Below are 14726 nucleotides of genomic sequence, written 5' to 3'. Positions count from 1 at the left end.
CTAATATACAACTGGTTAATAGCGTTTTGTAAAAACCAAAACACGATCAATATTTAGTCTGTAAAGTTTCCAGAAAACTTCAAAGAGAGAGACTCACACAGCATGCGTGAGCGTAAGCTTGAGATAAGCCAAAGAGTAAAGCTACCCTTCTCTCTTTCCCACTCCCACGCCAGATCGTGCTGACCAGTTCACTGCAATTTCCGACGCCTCGCTCAGGTGCGCTCGCTCTCCATTCTGGGCGCTCTCTCCCCATTAAGCTCCCCACCGAAAGCAAGTCGATTTGCGATGGCAATGCCGGGGGCTCCAAACAGTTCCGTCGCAGTTCTCCAACGGTACAGATCGTCTGAAAAATATAACTACTCAATTATTAAATAGTTGCTAACAAGGTGAGTGCGCTAAAATAAAAAAAAAAAAATAGAGAATCACACAGAAAGAACAAGTGCCAAGGATTGGGAATAATGGGTGAAGGTGAAGCTAAAGTCGGGTTCGTTGTGCAATTAAAATAGGTTGCTGCTGTTGGTCCCATTATTTAATGCAGAATAAACAGCTCTTAATATTTATTACCTGAGATGGCTTATTACCAAAAAAGAATACAAATAAAGTAATCCAAAACCAGTTAGCGTAAAAACGCAGTTTCAGTTATTTGTGATTCTCTCACTTTTTATTTTGGCAGCGTTCGTTGTCCGATTGCCCTTGAATGGGTTAAAGTAACCAGTTATAAATCCATCTCTGTGTGGGTTAAAATGCACTTGAGACGGAATCCATAATTCGACAAGAAACCCAAACTCCAATACGTTCCACATTTGCCATCATTTTGTGGGCAAAATTTACATTTTTACCTGAATTTTGTTTTGTTTACAAATTCCTATATCTCTATGACACACATACATATATGGAAATTTATGTATCGTTCTTATCTACTAACTGCATAACTTGAGCGTTTAAATTAGATGCCAAGCTATATAGATGGGAAGAGTGGAGAAATAATCTTAGTCTTTATTGTTTGCAAATTCTTGATGATGTTACACCTGCTGCTTAATGATAATCAAAATTAATTCTAGTATGACTTAATGGCACCTGTGAGAATAACTCGTTCCTAAGCCATTATTTTCAAATCAATCATATTCAATCAACGAATAGGGAAAGCCCTTAATAACACATATTTGATGGACAAACGATGACGATTAGTTGCAATTTGTCAACCATTTCGTGACAGTTTGAACCAGAATTAATAAATAGGTATGAAGAGTTAAGAGTTTTACACTGTAATAAATATTAAATAAAATAAAACACATTGTGAAACATATAAATTAAAAATTGTATGTACAAGATCCCCTGTTTTCTGTTTATATTTTGAATTTTGTAATCCAATTAGTCGGCTTATTTTCCATTTTCTATCGAATATTTTTACAAGTGCAATTTATAATATTTTTCCGTGGCTTCCAAGTTCTCCGATACCTTCGACAAAGGTAAAATTCAGTCATACTGCCAGCGTGAGAATCATAAATTTGGGAACCGAGTTCAAGTGTCGCCGCTTTACCGATAAGGATAAAGGCAGGTTCTTAAAGGCAGGTACTGCCCGCAATTTTTTGAAGATTGCCTCGGGACATGACTCAGCAAGACTGGCCAGCATAATACTGAGACACCGATAAGACTAATAAACAAATATTTTATATCGATAAACTCTGACATCCATACACAACTTGCTTTAACACTCAAAGCGAAGTGCGTACGAAAAAGAGATTGTTGAATTTTGATTGTGGATTGCCGATTGACCTTCCCCCGCAGCCGCACTCGCACTTAACCCTGTGGAAAAAGGCTGTTTGCATTTAGTTGAGTCTGTGTCTGACTATATAGATAGATATATATGAACAAATATATATATATATACAAGCACACAGAGGTAATATCTCGTATATGACCCACAAATCGTTTCATAAATTGAGGTTAGGCGCTTCAATTCCGCACACAACTGTCCGATTTAATGGAATCAAGTGAATGTGCACCTGATGACGTCCAAAAATCCAGGGATGAGCAGCTTGGATTAATGTGAGGTCTTTTTTTTAGCGATACTTATATACATATATCGTGTGAATTTAATACTGATAATTATCTAGTTATTGGTTTAGTGAGAGATATTAAATAGATCATTAAAGGTGTAAAGTTTGGGATTTTGTTTAATTGAGAATGCAAGTTTAAAGGGTGAAAGTAATCAAGTTTATCACATTACTTCTAATTAATTATTATAATCATAATTCTAAATTTAATATTTAAAATCTATAAGCCATTTAAAAATAATTTCAATCTTAGTAAAAGTTTTAAAACCAACTATCACTTGTAACTAACTAAGATCATCTCTAATTTTGATCTAGTTCTAGTTGTGTTGGTGCAATCAAAAATTCGCTTTTGATAAATGTAATACAAAGCTTTATTTATAGCTTAAACCTTTCAGTGAAATGTTTTCCATTTACTTATTTATTATTTTTAACACGTGCCAGTTGTAATCTTTTGTTACTTTCAGTTTTCAAAATGCTGCGTTATCTAGTGGTTGCCCTGGCACTTTGTGCGACAATCTGTTCAGCAGCTCAGGCGGTAAGGATCTAATAATTTATAGTCTTATGAAATAAATAATTAATTAACTAATTCCGGTAATAGCGTAACAATGCCATCCAGGCCATAGCCTATCTGACCGGGCCAGTGCAGGCGGATAATAGCCAGGTCAAGGGCAATGTGACCTTCACCCAGAACGATTGCGGCCAGAATGTCCATGTGCGCATCCAATTGGAGGGCGTCAAGGAGGGCAAGCATGGCTTCCACATCCATGAGAAGGGAGATCTGAGCAATGGATGTGCCAGCATGGGTGCCCACTACAATCCCGATAAGGTTGGAGCAAACTTATCTCTTATTAATAGTGATTAATGGATGCCTAATTAATCTTGTTTTGTAACCTTTTTCAGGTTGATCATGGCGGTCCCAAGCACGATGTGCGTCACGTTGGTGATCTCGGCAATCTGGAGGTCAACTCAACGGGCATTATTGATATTACCTACACGGATACAGTGATCTCTCTAACTGGCAAGCGAACCATCATTGGACGAGGATGTGTCCTCCATGAGTTGGAGGATGATTTGGGTTTGGGTAACCATACGGATTCCAAGAAGACTGGCAACGCTGGCGGCCGCATTGGTGGGTTTATTTTATTTGGAAATCTGTAGAGCTAATCTTTAATAATTAATTATTTCGAATTTGATTTCGTTGCAGCCTGCGGTGTTATTGGTGTCAAGTAAATATCGCTTCCACCGAGACAGACAAAACTCGAATGCTGCTCGAATATTTTATGTGTAGTTTATGTGTAAAAAAAAAGAAACCAACTAATGAAGTGTTTTCCCAACCACAATCACATTCACTCACAAAACTCACACACTCATGTTTGGCTAACACACATAAAGCTTTCCTCAATTAACTGACTCACTCACCCTAAATTTTCCTTGGCCTTTTCCCTCTCACCTGTGTGTGTGTGTAATAAAACCGACAAGAAATTAACCGAAATCTAAGCTAAACATTAGCATGTACTTGCTGTTCTTGTATTCTCCCGTTCGTGGCCTAAACAAACTAGCATTAGGGTTGGTTGACCGCGTGACAAAGGGGAAAACCACCCTTGTTCCCCACTAATATCATTAGCTTTAATGGTGAGCCATGGCTGGGAGTCAGGAGGACGAAGGTGGTGTCCCGAGTTCAATCATCTCAGTGTTTGGATTGTGTGTTTTTCCAGTTACCCGCCAGAATCTGCACCCGCTTCACAAGGCCATCAACAAGCACCACTGTTTTATGTGCCCCATGAGGAGCCACAAGATCATGTTGTCTATCCACTCCAGCGCTATCCACCGTATCCACTCGCATACCCATATCCGCACCACCCATATCCATACCCCTATCCGTATCCGTACCCGTATCCGCTGTATCTGTGAGCTATGTATCTTGTATGTGAGAGAAGAGAGAGTACATCACACCTGTTCGTCTGGTTCCACCTTTTAATTGCAGCTCGGAGGATCTGGAGGAATGGCCATGCCGCGATGGTGGCGCCGGCGCCCTGCGCAGCTCCCTCTCCATCCTGACCGTCATCGTGGCCATGTTCTTGGCCCGCAACATCGACTAACATCCTTTGGATTGGACTGAGCATGTGTGGCATGTGGCATCGGGATACTGCATCCGCACACACACACCCCAAGCATACACACCTGTAATTAGTCACACAATTTATAAATAATACTCCAGCCACAACAACAACAACTCTAACAACATTATCCACCACAAAAATAACAAACTCTGAGGAAACTAACTAAACTACACATGTATTATGTTTGAAATAAAGTTTGTTACTTGTACTTTCTGTATTATTTAATGGTACGTGCAGAGATAGTAAGCAGATTGGTTAAGATTGTCCCAGGAAAAATTTATTAGATAAGGTTAACTTATAAGTTATTACCAGATTAGACAAGGCTATATGTACTTCAAATTGAGAGTTTAGTGGGTGGTGGGTAGCTTCATTCATTGCGAATTTGCAAACTGTTGCTTGATTTTTATTTAAACTAAGGTTGTATTTGGAATGTATCTATTCCTTAAAAAAAATACTACGACCAGCAAACAATTTTAAGTAAATTATATAACAATATATAAAAACAGAAAACCAATTTGTCCCACATATATCGCAACGTTAAAATACGGACTATTCCGCCAAATGTCAACTTATAAATTTTTATAATAATAATAATTATAAGTTAAAATTTCAAATTATTAGTCATTAGATAGCTGTACTTGTAACTTTAACTATGACAATTTTTTCTACACATGAAAGATTAAAAGTCGCACAATTAAGCCAAAAATGCATTAATTTTAATTCGGATTGCTTTCCTATGTTAGTTTTTAAGAGGTTAACAAAGCTGCATACTCAGTTTAAAAACTAAAATTTTTGAATTTTTTTGGAAATTTTAATGATGTTAACCCTTTTCATTTAAAAAAAAAATTGACAAAAATTGAAAAAATTTATTTTCTTTAAAATATAGCTAGATCGACTCGCCGTTTAATTCTGATCAAGAATATATATAATTTATGGGCTCGGAAATGATTCCTTCACTGACTAAAATTATAATACCCCTACAGGGGAATAGAAATTACCTATGTACAAAGTAAACTAGCACAATCTCTTTATATATATTTATTTCCAGACATTTCTTTTTGAATAAATAATAAACCTCTAAAGACTTTACCAAAAAAAATATTTATTCTTAATAAAGAGAAATAAACAAAAGAAAAATATTAAGAAATAGGTTATCAGTTTTGGTCAAGCAAAACTATAATTAGATTATACATTCCCAATTCCATAGAAATGCCTCAACAAAAAAAGGAAAACCAATGACGCAATGGCTTCATACCGATAACCTTTTCCCCTCTTTTATTCAAGAAATTAGGCCATAACTTTCTGTAGTTGGCTAAAACCCAGCATGAAGCCACAATTTGCTTTAAATTGCGGAAGCCTTAGGCAAATGTTTGCCCTCCAATCATTCAAAGAACTGCATTTTCCAGCGATTTTCCCCCCCACCGCTAATGGTCAATAGCAACAGTCTTTTAGCTGGAGATTTCTTTGGCCAGATAGAGTCTAAGCCCAGTTTGGGGGCCATGGAAGTCGACACGCGACATTAACATCATCAAGACCCATAGTTGTGGCATAGTTGAAGGCGTCTTTAATTATTTCGCACAAATAGTAACGCCGCCAAATTCTGGATTCTCCATGGAGAAAGAGTGAGAGAAACTTTCTTCGCACGAAAGCACGCAATTAATTTCGCCTTGAGCCCGGTCGCGTTAACTTTAAAGGGATTTCCCCCCGTGGGAGGCCCTTCTTTTTTTATGGTAATAAGTGCAATGACCCACCACCAGGTGGCAGTAGAAAGAGGTATGTACGTACATACCTGTGAGGTAAGCCCTTGGGGGCGACCTCCTTTCCTTTGGTCAAAAGTTCTTTGGTATCGAGTGTGGAATCAACGAAATGGGTCTGTTGTGCCCCATTCCCATTCCCCTCTTTTCCGATTCCCGGACTGGCCTGAATTCGTAACGTTTCTCCTCCAAGACTTTCACTCACTTTTACTTTTATTTCCATTTTCTATAATCCCGGGGTGCGTTGCCATCGCCAACCGGGAATGCGATGGCCACAACAGAAGCCGGGCCAGGAAGGCCTTCTAAAGCCCGGCCGGACTGCTGTTCCGGTCAGTTTGTGGTTAAACTTCAGTCCGTTCGGTCAGTCGCGATCTCAGGAGCTGAGAAAATAGTTCTAATTTTGGATTAAAACTCAAATTAATTTGTAGAAACTTAAATTGAGCTCAAAAGAGGGACGGAGTGGCTGAGTGAAATATCAAAATGCGTAATTGCGGGCCGAGTTTAATTAAATATGTATTATTTGCCTTTAATGTTTTATTTGCGGTAAGTGATTGAAATTATAAGTGAACAAATACAAAAAATATACATTTAAGTGAATTATTAATCTATAAAGATATTAAAAGTATAAGCTTAACTGAATAAATAAGAAATTGAAACACTTACATAACTAATAAGTTATACCAAAGTTTTCCATTCCTTAAACTCATACTTTTTATGGTTTAAACTGTTGTTTTCTTAAATAAAAAATATCAAAAAATATTATATCAAAAATATATATTTACATTCTAAATTAAGTTTGATTAAAACCAGAACATTTATTTTATAATCGGATCTTTCTAGATTTTAGGCTTGCACAACGAGGAAACTGAGTCATTTCAAAACACTTTTTAAGGTTGAATTTAATTACTTCTACCTTCGTTTAGATTTTTTTTTTCATATGTCATGTCTTAAAATTTTGCTGAAACTTGAATCTTAAATTTAATACTTTCATGATTTAAAACCTTGTTAAAAAATGCTTCCTAAATATAAAGCAAACAAGCCTGGAAAGTCCCAAAATGAACTACTGATTTATTTTTGTCAGAGAATTATTGGTATTACGAAAACGGAATATAATATGAAAATGTTGATAAACCCAATATTTATTTATCATTTAAATCAATTTAAATAAAGTAAGGAAATCCGCAGACTAAAACTTCTTCATTGATTATCCCCTTAAATTGCAATATAATTCGCCATAATTACCTTGATTTAAAGCCCTGCAATTACGCTTAAGCCTTCTGAGTCTTGTTGAGGTCTCATTTAGATGATTATCGCTGGAAAATGGCATTTTCATTTGCCAGTAGCGATTCGCTTATTACGACATGAAAGTGATGTATGCGTGTATCCAAAGGACATGGACATGGACATGGACACGGACACTGGGTGTCCTTCGCATTGACCAACAACTGAGCAAACACACGGGCACACGGCAACTGTCAATGACGATGTGGACATGGAAATGCCATTGAATGTGTAGTCGTGGGTGATTTTTATCACACAATTAGAATTGGGAATGTAAATAGAGGCAACGCGTTTCGAATTAGGACTTTATTGGAAGCCATTAGGCAAATTGCTTTACGGATATATTAAAGGTCGTGCATTCGATTAATCCGGACGGATCAATTTGATTTCGTTGTAGATCTCTGGCCTGGGTATCCTTATAGCCGGCGCTGTTGTCCTGGCCGATGTCAATGAATTCAATCATTTTGTGGAGGGACGAGTCCTGGCACCGCCCATTGTCCTGATAGTGACGGGTCTGATCATCTTCCTGATCGCTTCCCTGGGTTGTTTTGGTGCCATTAAGGAGTCGCCAACGCTACTGCTGACGGTAAGGATATTAGGATATTAATTTATATATATATATATATATATCATTCAATTTCCTTATTAGTTCGCTGTCCTTTTGGCCGTCATCTTTATTGTGGAACTGGCGGTGGGCATTGCAGCCAGCGTTTTCAAAAAGGACCTCGAGATGATGGTCAAGAACTCGCTCCAGGAGTCCATCAAACGTTCCAACAGCGAGGACACCATGGCCTGGGACAATATCCAGCAAAAGTTAATGTGCTGCGGCGTGGACTCTCCGGCGGATTGGAGGACACTGAGTGCGAATAAAACGCTACCGGCCAGCTGTTGTCAGCAGCAGTATATCGACACCACTGTGGGCCACTGCACCGATTCACCGGCTCTGGGCAGGGACAAGTACTTCCAGGATGGATGTGTCGGGAAGCTGAAGAATCGGATCGACAAGAACGCGGTGATTTTGATAGGAGTGGGCATTGGCATAGCCTTTATCCAGATATTGGGCATAGTTCTAGCCTGTTATCTGGCCAGTTCCATACGCCGGGAGAGGGCCAAGTAGGAGGCTTCTTTTTAATTGTTTTTAAACTTAACTTGACGTAGTTGCCTTTGTTTCAACAATTGAATCTTGCTCAATTTTACACCACACTAAAGACAAAATTTTAAATGAAACGAAAAGTGTACGAAAAGAAAACGCAACAATCAATATCCGATTTAATTTCAAGTCATTAGTTTCCATTTCTTTTCTTTAATGTGTCTTGATCTTCCCAAAATGAAGTTTATTTGAGAATAATCTATATATTTTTTCGAATTAGTTAAGAATTTATAAGCCTGATTTCTATACGGTATATATTCTTGCCATTTCTTTAAATGTTGATTGTTTTATTTAAATATTATAACTATTATTATAAGCCTAAAACCTGATTTTGCTGCACCTATTTCATAAATTTAAACCTTTTTAAAGTTAATTACTCAAATTCCCAATTATATTTCAATATAATTTATGATATTTTCTGTTTCATAAAGAAATACCAAAACCAAAAACTAGCAAAAATATTTACTACAAATTGAATTAATCATGTTTCATTGTTCTTTTTTTATATTTCGAAATAAAAAACAAATGATTAATTTTTGCTATTAACTATTGAATAAAAAAAAGGTAATCCTTGTTGTATTTCCTGGAATAATAAATATTACCTTGTAGCCTGTTGTAAACAAAAGTCTCCGGGTTCTTAGGTGTCTTCTAGTAATCTTTATTGTTAAGGGTCTACAGGGGAGGGGAAGGATTGTTGCTTTTGCTTTTATTGGCCAGGCTCAGCGTCCATTTAAGCTTGAGGATTAAGGGTTCCGGAAGTGTGGACTCCGGATTACGGGTACCATCTAGAACTACCGAATGGACGCCGATCAGTGGTGTCTTTGTCAGCGGAGTGGGAATGCGGTTTAACGAGTGCTCGACTACTACAACTACGTCCCCTAGAGGCAAATGCAATTTAATGGTCGGGTTCCTGGGGGAGATCTGCTCCGGCTCCGGCTCCGGCTCCGCCTTCTACTGGAACTGGAACACTGCTGCTCCCTCTACTTGCTCTGGAGCAGGGCCTCCGAGAGACGTTCCATGGCCGTGACTGGCGCCTTGCGGCTCTCCTTGTCGCCGCTCTCCAGGATGGCCGCTGCAGCGGCTGCCTCGGCGGCCTCAGCCTCCTCCAGGACACGAGCCTCCTCCTGCTCGCGCTGCTTCTGGTAGTGCCGGAACTCTGTGGGCGTCAACATGCCCCTGAGCACGGTCTCGTAGCTCACACTCACTCCCTTGGCTCCCATCTTCTGATGGAGCTTCCAGCACTCGCGCTCCTTGATGCTACGCACATAGTTTGGATAATTGTGATCCGGCTGGGCCTGTGGCTGCTCCTCACAATTGGCCGCATTATTGTTGTTCTCCTTCTTGGCCTCATCGGGTGGCGTTAGGGGAATCTCGTCCTCCTTCTTCAGCTGCTGCTGATCCATCTTGCCCGATGGAACGCCACCAACAACCACGTCGGTTAGGAATATGGAAACGGGCGGCGCTGTGGGTGGACGGTTGGCGCGAATGCGGGCGGCCAGAGGTGCTATCGATCCGCGTCGGATCATGTGCGAGTACTCCTTGGAGGCCAGCTGGAAGGTGGGCGGATAGCTGTCTTGAAACGAGACTGCCAGAAAGCTTTAGTTGGGTTTAAGCTAGAAACTAGGAGGCAGGATGCTGATGCTCCTAGCTCATCCATCAACTCGTCTTCTTTTTTTTGGAGTCCTTGAGACTTACCCGATTTACCCGTCTTCCTTAAGAGCGGCGCCCTTCGCTGCCCTCCGGCTCCTGGCTGCTGTTTCTCTGCCCCGCCAGCTGGTGGCGACGAGACCACCGTGGAACAGTTGTCCTCCCGCTCGGAATCACTGCCCTCGGAACTTAGAAGGGAAACCAGAGTGATTACATCGGGGGCCACCACGCTGCGTGCACGATTCAGAGCTTTTTTTGATGAGCTACCGGAACCCGTTGCTCCTCCTCCCGAGGAGGATGAATCGCCGCCGAGGACATCTAAGGCTGCACCGCCCGTTACCACCGAGGTAGATGGTGTCCTGGTGAAGATCTTCCGACGACGCAGCTTCTGCTGACTCCGCTTGCTGGCCGCTATGACACCCTTGCTGCTCTCGTCCAGACCACGGACCGGAGCGGACATAGCACGCACCAGGGGCGGACGCCGCTGGATGGTCAAGGCGGGCGAGATGCTCAAAGGGATCTCTGCAGGGAGGCTTTCAGGCTTTAGCGTCTGATGCTGCTCCGGCTCCTGGTCAGGATCCTGCTCCAGCTCCGGCTCCGGCTCCGGCTCCTGCTCCTGCTCCCGCTCGTTGGTGGCCCGTATTGTCTGGGACAAAACTATATTTAGATTTATGCGATTCTTGTCCGCCTTGGCGCTGCTGCAAAGGGAAAGTAAGAACGTTAAGTGGGAAATGGGATATGGAAGTGGAAATCGAATTGAAAATGGAAAGTTTCGAGTGACCTAGTAGCGTCGCCAGCCTTCTAAATTTAAATCAAATTATTTGGCATTAGTTGCGGGCTGGGCGCAGGCAATTTATGCTGTTCCCGATTCCACAAATCAAGAATCGAGAATCGAGAATCGAGGAATCGCTATGCATGCAAGGCACCAGAAATAGAAATTAACTTTGGCGCGCGATGAAAAAGGAAACCATGTCAATTACGTTTACAATTGGCGCCCCGAAAAGCGGAAAACGCGGAAAACGCGGACCTACGAAAGTGAGTCTACTAAGGGTCATTGCACCCATCCGCCCAAGTTTTCCGCTCAGCTATCTTGTCAGCGGGCAATGATCGACTTAAGTGTGCCGCCAGGTGGGTGGAGCTGCTCCCCAGTACTCTGTGTTCCAGCTCCTAGTCCTGCTCCTGCTCCTGCTCCTACTCCTCCTGCTCCTACTCCTCCTACTCCTCCCCCTTTGCGAGCATGTCTAGCGTGTGTTATGCACTGGAAACATAAAACTTTGACGTTTGATTTCGGCGTGAAGCATGCAAATTGCACACCCACCACTCACACACAACACACACCCAGAACTTGAAGCGATGATATCGAAAGTGTCACTTTCGGCATATTTATATAGATGATATCAGGGCAGACATTACATTACAACTGGATACCAATGGATTTATTACGTATACGCAACGTTCGCCTGGCACCAAGGTCAAACATATGTGTTTCCATAGGTGCGACAATATATTTGGTATACATTTTGCCTATTTCAATTCCAACCATTTGTGGTAACACATAAAAGCGACCCTTGAGGAGATTCTACTTCATACTTACCATATGGGTTTCAAGGTAATTCTAATTTCTTCACTAAAGACTATTTTATTTATGAGAGAAACGAATAAGGTTATAGTTTTAAGTAATTTCCCTTACAATAAATTATTATTTCAGTCACTAGTTTGCATTTCCGACCATATAAAGTATGTACATGTATATATATTCTTGATCAGCATAAACAGCCGTGTCCGTTTGCTACACAAACTCAGTGACTCAATTGAAATGCTATCTGAATGAAACCTAGTCTTCTATATACTCTCAATAATATATAGTTCGAACAGGTTGGATCGAACGACTATATCATATAGTCATTCGGTAAATGTATGTGCCTCTTTCTCTCCCACTCTCCCCCTCTCTCTCACGCTCTGAGTATCTCTGAGATACACAGAGGGAGTTAGAGGGAAAGGCTTATCGCTAGAGATGCTCGCTCTTCGCTCTCGCTCTCAAATTCTCTGTTCTCTTTGCTCGGAGACTATAAATACCAGGCACTGCCGCCGCTCCGCCCTCAGTCTGTGCCTGGCCTTCGCTCTGTCAACATCTATTGTGATAGTGGTGATAAGTGATAGTGATTACCCTCCGACCTCAATTATATCGTCTGATCAACGCAATGCATCTGGATAAACAGGAAGAAGCCTAATTAAAGTCACCACTAATATAACTCTGCACTGGAAGAAATTAAGCAATGACGTGTCAACTGCGGTAAGTCTTAACTAATTATATCATGACATACATTTATATATAGATATCAGGCTTAGGACTATAATCACCTGTGCTAGCTATTTATTTATTTGCCAATTAAGACCCTTATTGCCACGTGTCCCATTACAGCAACTTGTATTAAGGATATAAAAAGAGGTATGATCAAAGTAAACATCCTTACTTAATTATAAATTACTAACGAATAATAATATTTTGGCTAAGTTATGAGTTTGATTTTTAATAAAAATTGTCATATAAATATATAGATAAATATCACTTTAAAAGATGGATTCTAATTTTAGTCAGAAGCTTCAAAGTCAGTGAAAGAATCATTTCCGGCCCTATAAATCATATATATTCTTGATCAGCATTAACAGCCGAATCGTTCTAGTAATGTTTGGAAGAAAAATACATTTTTAAAATTTTTTCACTTTTTTGAAAATTTTATAAGGGGTTATTACATCATTAAAATAGTCAAAATTTTAAAAAAATTTCAATTTTTTAAATTTAAAAACTCAATATGCAGTTTTATCAACCCCATAAAAACTAGCACAGAACAGCTTTCCGAATGGAAATTAATGCATTTTTGGCTTAGTTATGATATTTGAAAAACTGTGATTTACTTAAAAATTAGCATATAAAAATATCAATTTAATTAATTGAACTTCCACAAATAAAAGTTATATAACAAACTGCATTAATTTTAATTCAGAAAGCTTTCCCATGCTTTCTGTTAATAGGACAATAAATCTGCATACTCAGTTTAACATTTTAAAAACTTAAAATGACTGAAATTATAGTAGCATTCTTTGAACAGATATATTTATCTATAATTTTATTTGACAATTTTTTCCTACACATCAAAGATTAAAAATCGCATAACTAAGCCAAAAATGCCTTAATTTTAATTCGGATTGCTTTCCTATGTTAGTTTTTAAGAGGTTAATAAAGCTGCATACTCAGTTTAAAACCTAAAATTTTTGCCATTTTTCGGAAATTTTAATGATGTATCATTTTTTACAAAAATCGACAAAAATTGAAAAAATTTATTTTCTTTAAAATATAGCTAGATCGACTCGCCGTTTAATTCTGATCAAGAATATATATGATTTATGGGGTCGGAAATGACTCCTTCACTGCATTACAAGCTTCTGACTATACTTATAATTATAAGTTTCTGACTTTACTTATAATGCCATTGCAAGAACCAAGAGGCAGTGATGAACAAGGATTAATGTGCATCCAGCTTTCTTGTTTGTTTTAATAAAATGTTTAACTCACATTTTAAATAATATAATGTGTATACCCTTAAAAATAATGAACTTTCCTAAGATCCAATCTCTTAAAATTTCAGCAAAAAATCACCTTTTGTATACCTTTTCTTAACAAATTGTAATTGTAAGCCAAGTCAAGTTAAAACTACTCACATCTTGCCCTCAGCCTGCTCAGCCTGGGTATTTCTCTCCGGCTCCTGATCCTTTAACAGCGATGAAGTGGATGACCAAGCCACCAGGCTCTTGTCCCTCAGCCTCAATCCCTGGACCTGTGAGGCGGTGATGCGTGGAGCAATCCTTGCCGTGGACTCCTCAACGGCCAGAGAAGTCTGCCTGCTGCCAGGATATAGCTTCTGGCGGATATTCTCAATGGATCTGCCCACGGAGAGACCGCGCGAGAGATATCCTCGCTGCTGGGCCGTGAACCTGGCCGTTGGCTCGATGAAGGAGTGCTGCTTCCGCACAGACAACGGCAGGTGGTAGCGGCCACCAGGAGCTGATGAGAAGGAGGAGGTGGAGGAGCTGCTACTAGTGGACGATGGAGCGTTTGTCGTCTGGTGGCGACGACGGCTGGCCACAGACAGCGACATGGTGACAGCCAGGTTAGCCTTGATAACCTTGATTAGCAACGGTGACGATGAGTGGTTTGCTGCTGGAGTGGGTTCCCTGGGAGTTGGAGTGGGACTGGGAGTGCAGGTTTCGATGGCTTCAAGAACTCCTCAGGCGGTGGTGGCTTACGTTTCAATTGCCAATCAATGTGGCACATCGAATGCAAATCAATTACGAAGTCATTAAGCCCGTGGCGGCAATAACTTTGTCAACAAAAAAGAAAAGGGAAAGCAAACCGAATGCCGAAAGCAAATCGCGTAGAAACCGGCTGAAGTCACGAAAGGGAAACCTCGCATCCACTTGGAGATCGCGATGAGGCGCCTTCCACGTCCGCGTCGTCCACTTGGCTCGAATGCCCTGCACCGACTGCGTTCTTTTCCCCATTTTGTGAATGAAGAGGAGCTTCGTTTATGTTGCCAACAAACAATCAACAAAATCGCAACGTTGGCAAGGAGTCCATGGAGTCTCCTGTTTCGCCTGTTATGCTGGCTCTCTCTGTGGCTCTAAGGCTCCTACGGCTCTGTTGTTTGTTCCATTTCCT

The 14726-nt window shown here is 40.3% G+C and overlaps 3 protein-coding genes across 5 annotated transcripts; 2 read left to right on the top strand and 1 right to left on the bottom strand.

Moving 5' to 3' along the window:
• Positions 1 to 305: 305 nt before the first annotated feature.
• Sod3 (Superoxide dismutase 3) lies at positions 306 to 4385 on the top strand. Of its 2 annotated transcripts, none has more exons than XM_020946869.2 (6): positions 306 to 386; positions 2522 to 2592; positions 2656 to 2883; positions 2958 to 3186; positions 3262 to 3283; positions 4042 to 4385. In XM_020946869.2, exons 2-6 carry the CDS (start codon positions 2530 to 2532, stop codon positions 4154 to 4156), a joined length of 657 nt encoding a protein of 218 aa, XP_020802528.1. In that variant the 5' UTR covers positions 306 to 386; positions 2522 to 2529; the 3' UTR covers positions 4157 to 4385. The 2 variants fall into 2 exon arrangements, with proteins under 2 accessions (XP_020802528.1, XP_086683449.1); XM_086827323.1 differs by having other exon boundaries at positions 310 to 386; positions 2499 to 2592.
• Positions 4386 to 6282: 1897 nt separating this feature from the next.
• On the top strand, positions 6283 to 8987 carry Tsp47F (Tetraspanin 47F). Its single transcript, XM_020946858.2, has 3 exons — positions 6283 to 6474; positions 7610 to 7798; positions 7862 to 8987. The coding sequence occupies exons 1-3, from the start codon at positions 6412 to 6414 to the stop codon at positions 8327 to 8329; spliced, it is 720 nt and encodes a 239-aa protein (XP_020802517.1). The 5' UTR covers positions 6283 to 6411; the 3' UTR covers positions 8330 to 8987.
• A 9-nt stretch (positions 8988 to 8996) lies between these two features.
• Positions 8997 to 14552, bottom strand: LOC110179349 (uncharacterized). 2 transcript variants are annotated; one of them, XM_020946860.2, is made up of 3 exons: positions 13730 to 14552; positions 10058 to 10707; positions 8997 to 9947 (listed from the first exon to the last, which is right to left on the bottom strand). In XM_020946860.2, exons 1-3 carry the CDS (start codon positions 14164 to 14166, stop codon positions 9343 to 9345), a joined length of 1692 nt encoding a protein of 563 aa, XP_020802519.2. In that variant the 5' UTR covers positions 14167 to 14552; the 3' UTR covers positions 8997 to 9342. The 2 variants fall into 2 exon arrangements, with proteins under 2 accessions (XP_020802519.2, XP_086683444.1); XM_086827318.1 differs by having other exon boundaries at positions 8997 to 9935.
• Between the last annotated feature and the right edge of the window lie 174 nt (positions 14553 to 14726).

Source organism: Drosophila serrata, unplaced genomic scaffold (assembly GCF_035046125.1).
Source record: "Drosophila serrata isolate PLE 108 unplaced genomic scaffold, ASM3504612v1 contig_165, whole genome shotgun sequence".
NCBI classification, from domain to species: domain Eukaryota; kingdom Metazoa; phylum Arthropoda; class Insecta; order Diptera; family Drosophilidae; genus Drosophila; species Drosophila serrata.
Note: the sequence above shows the minus strand (reverse complement) of the source record. Positions and strands in the feature narration are given on the sequence as shown.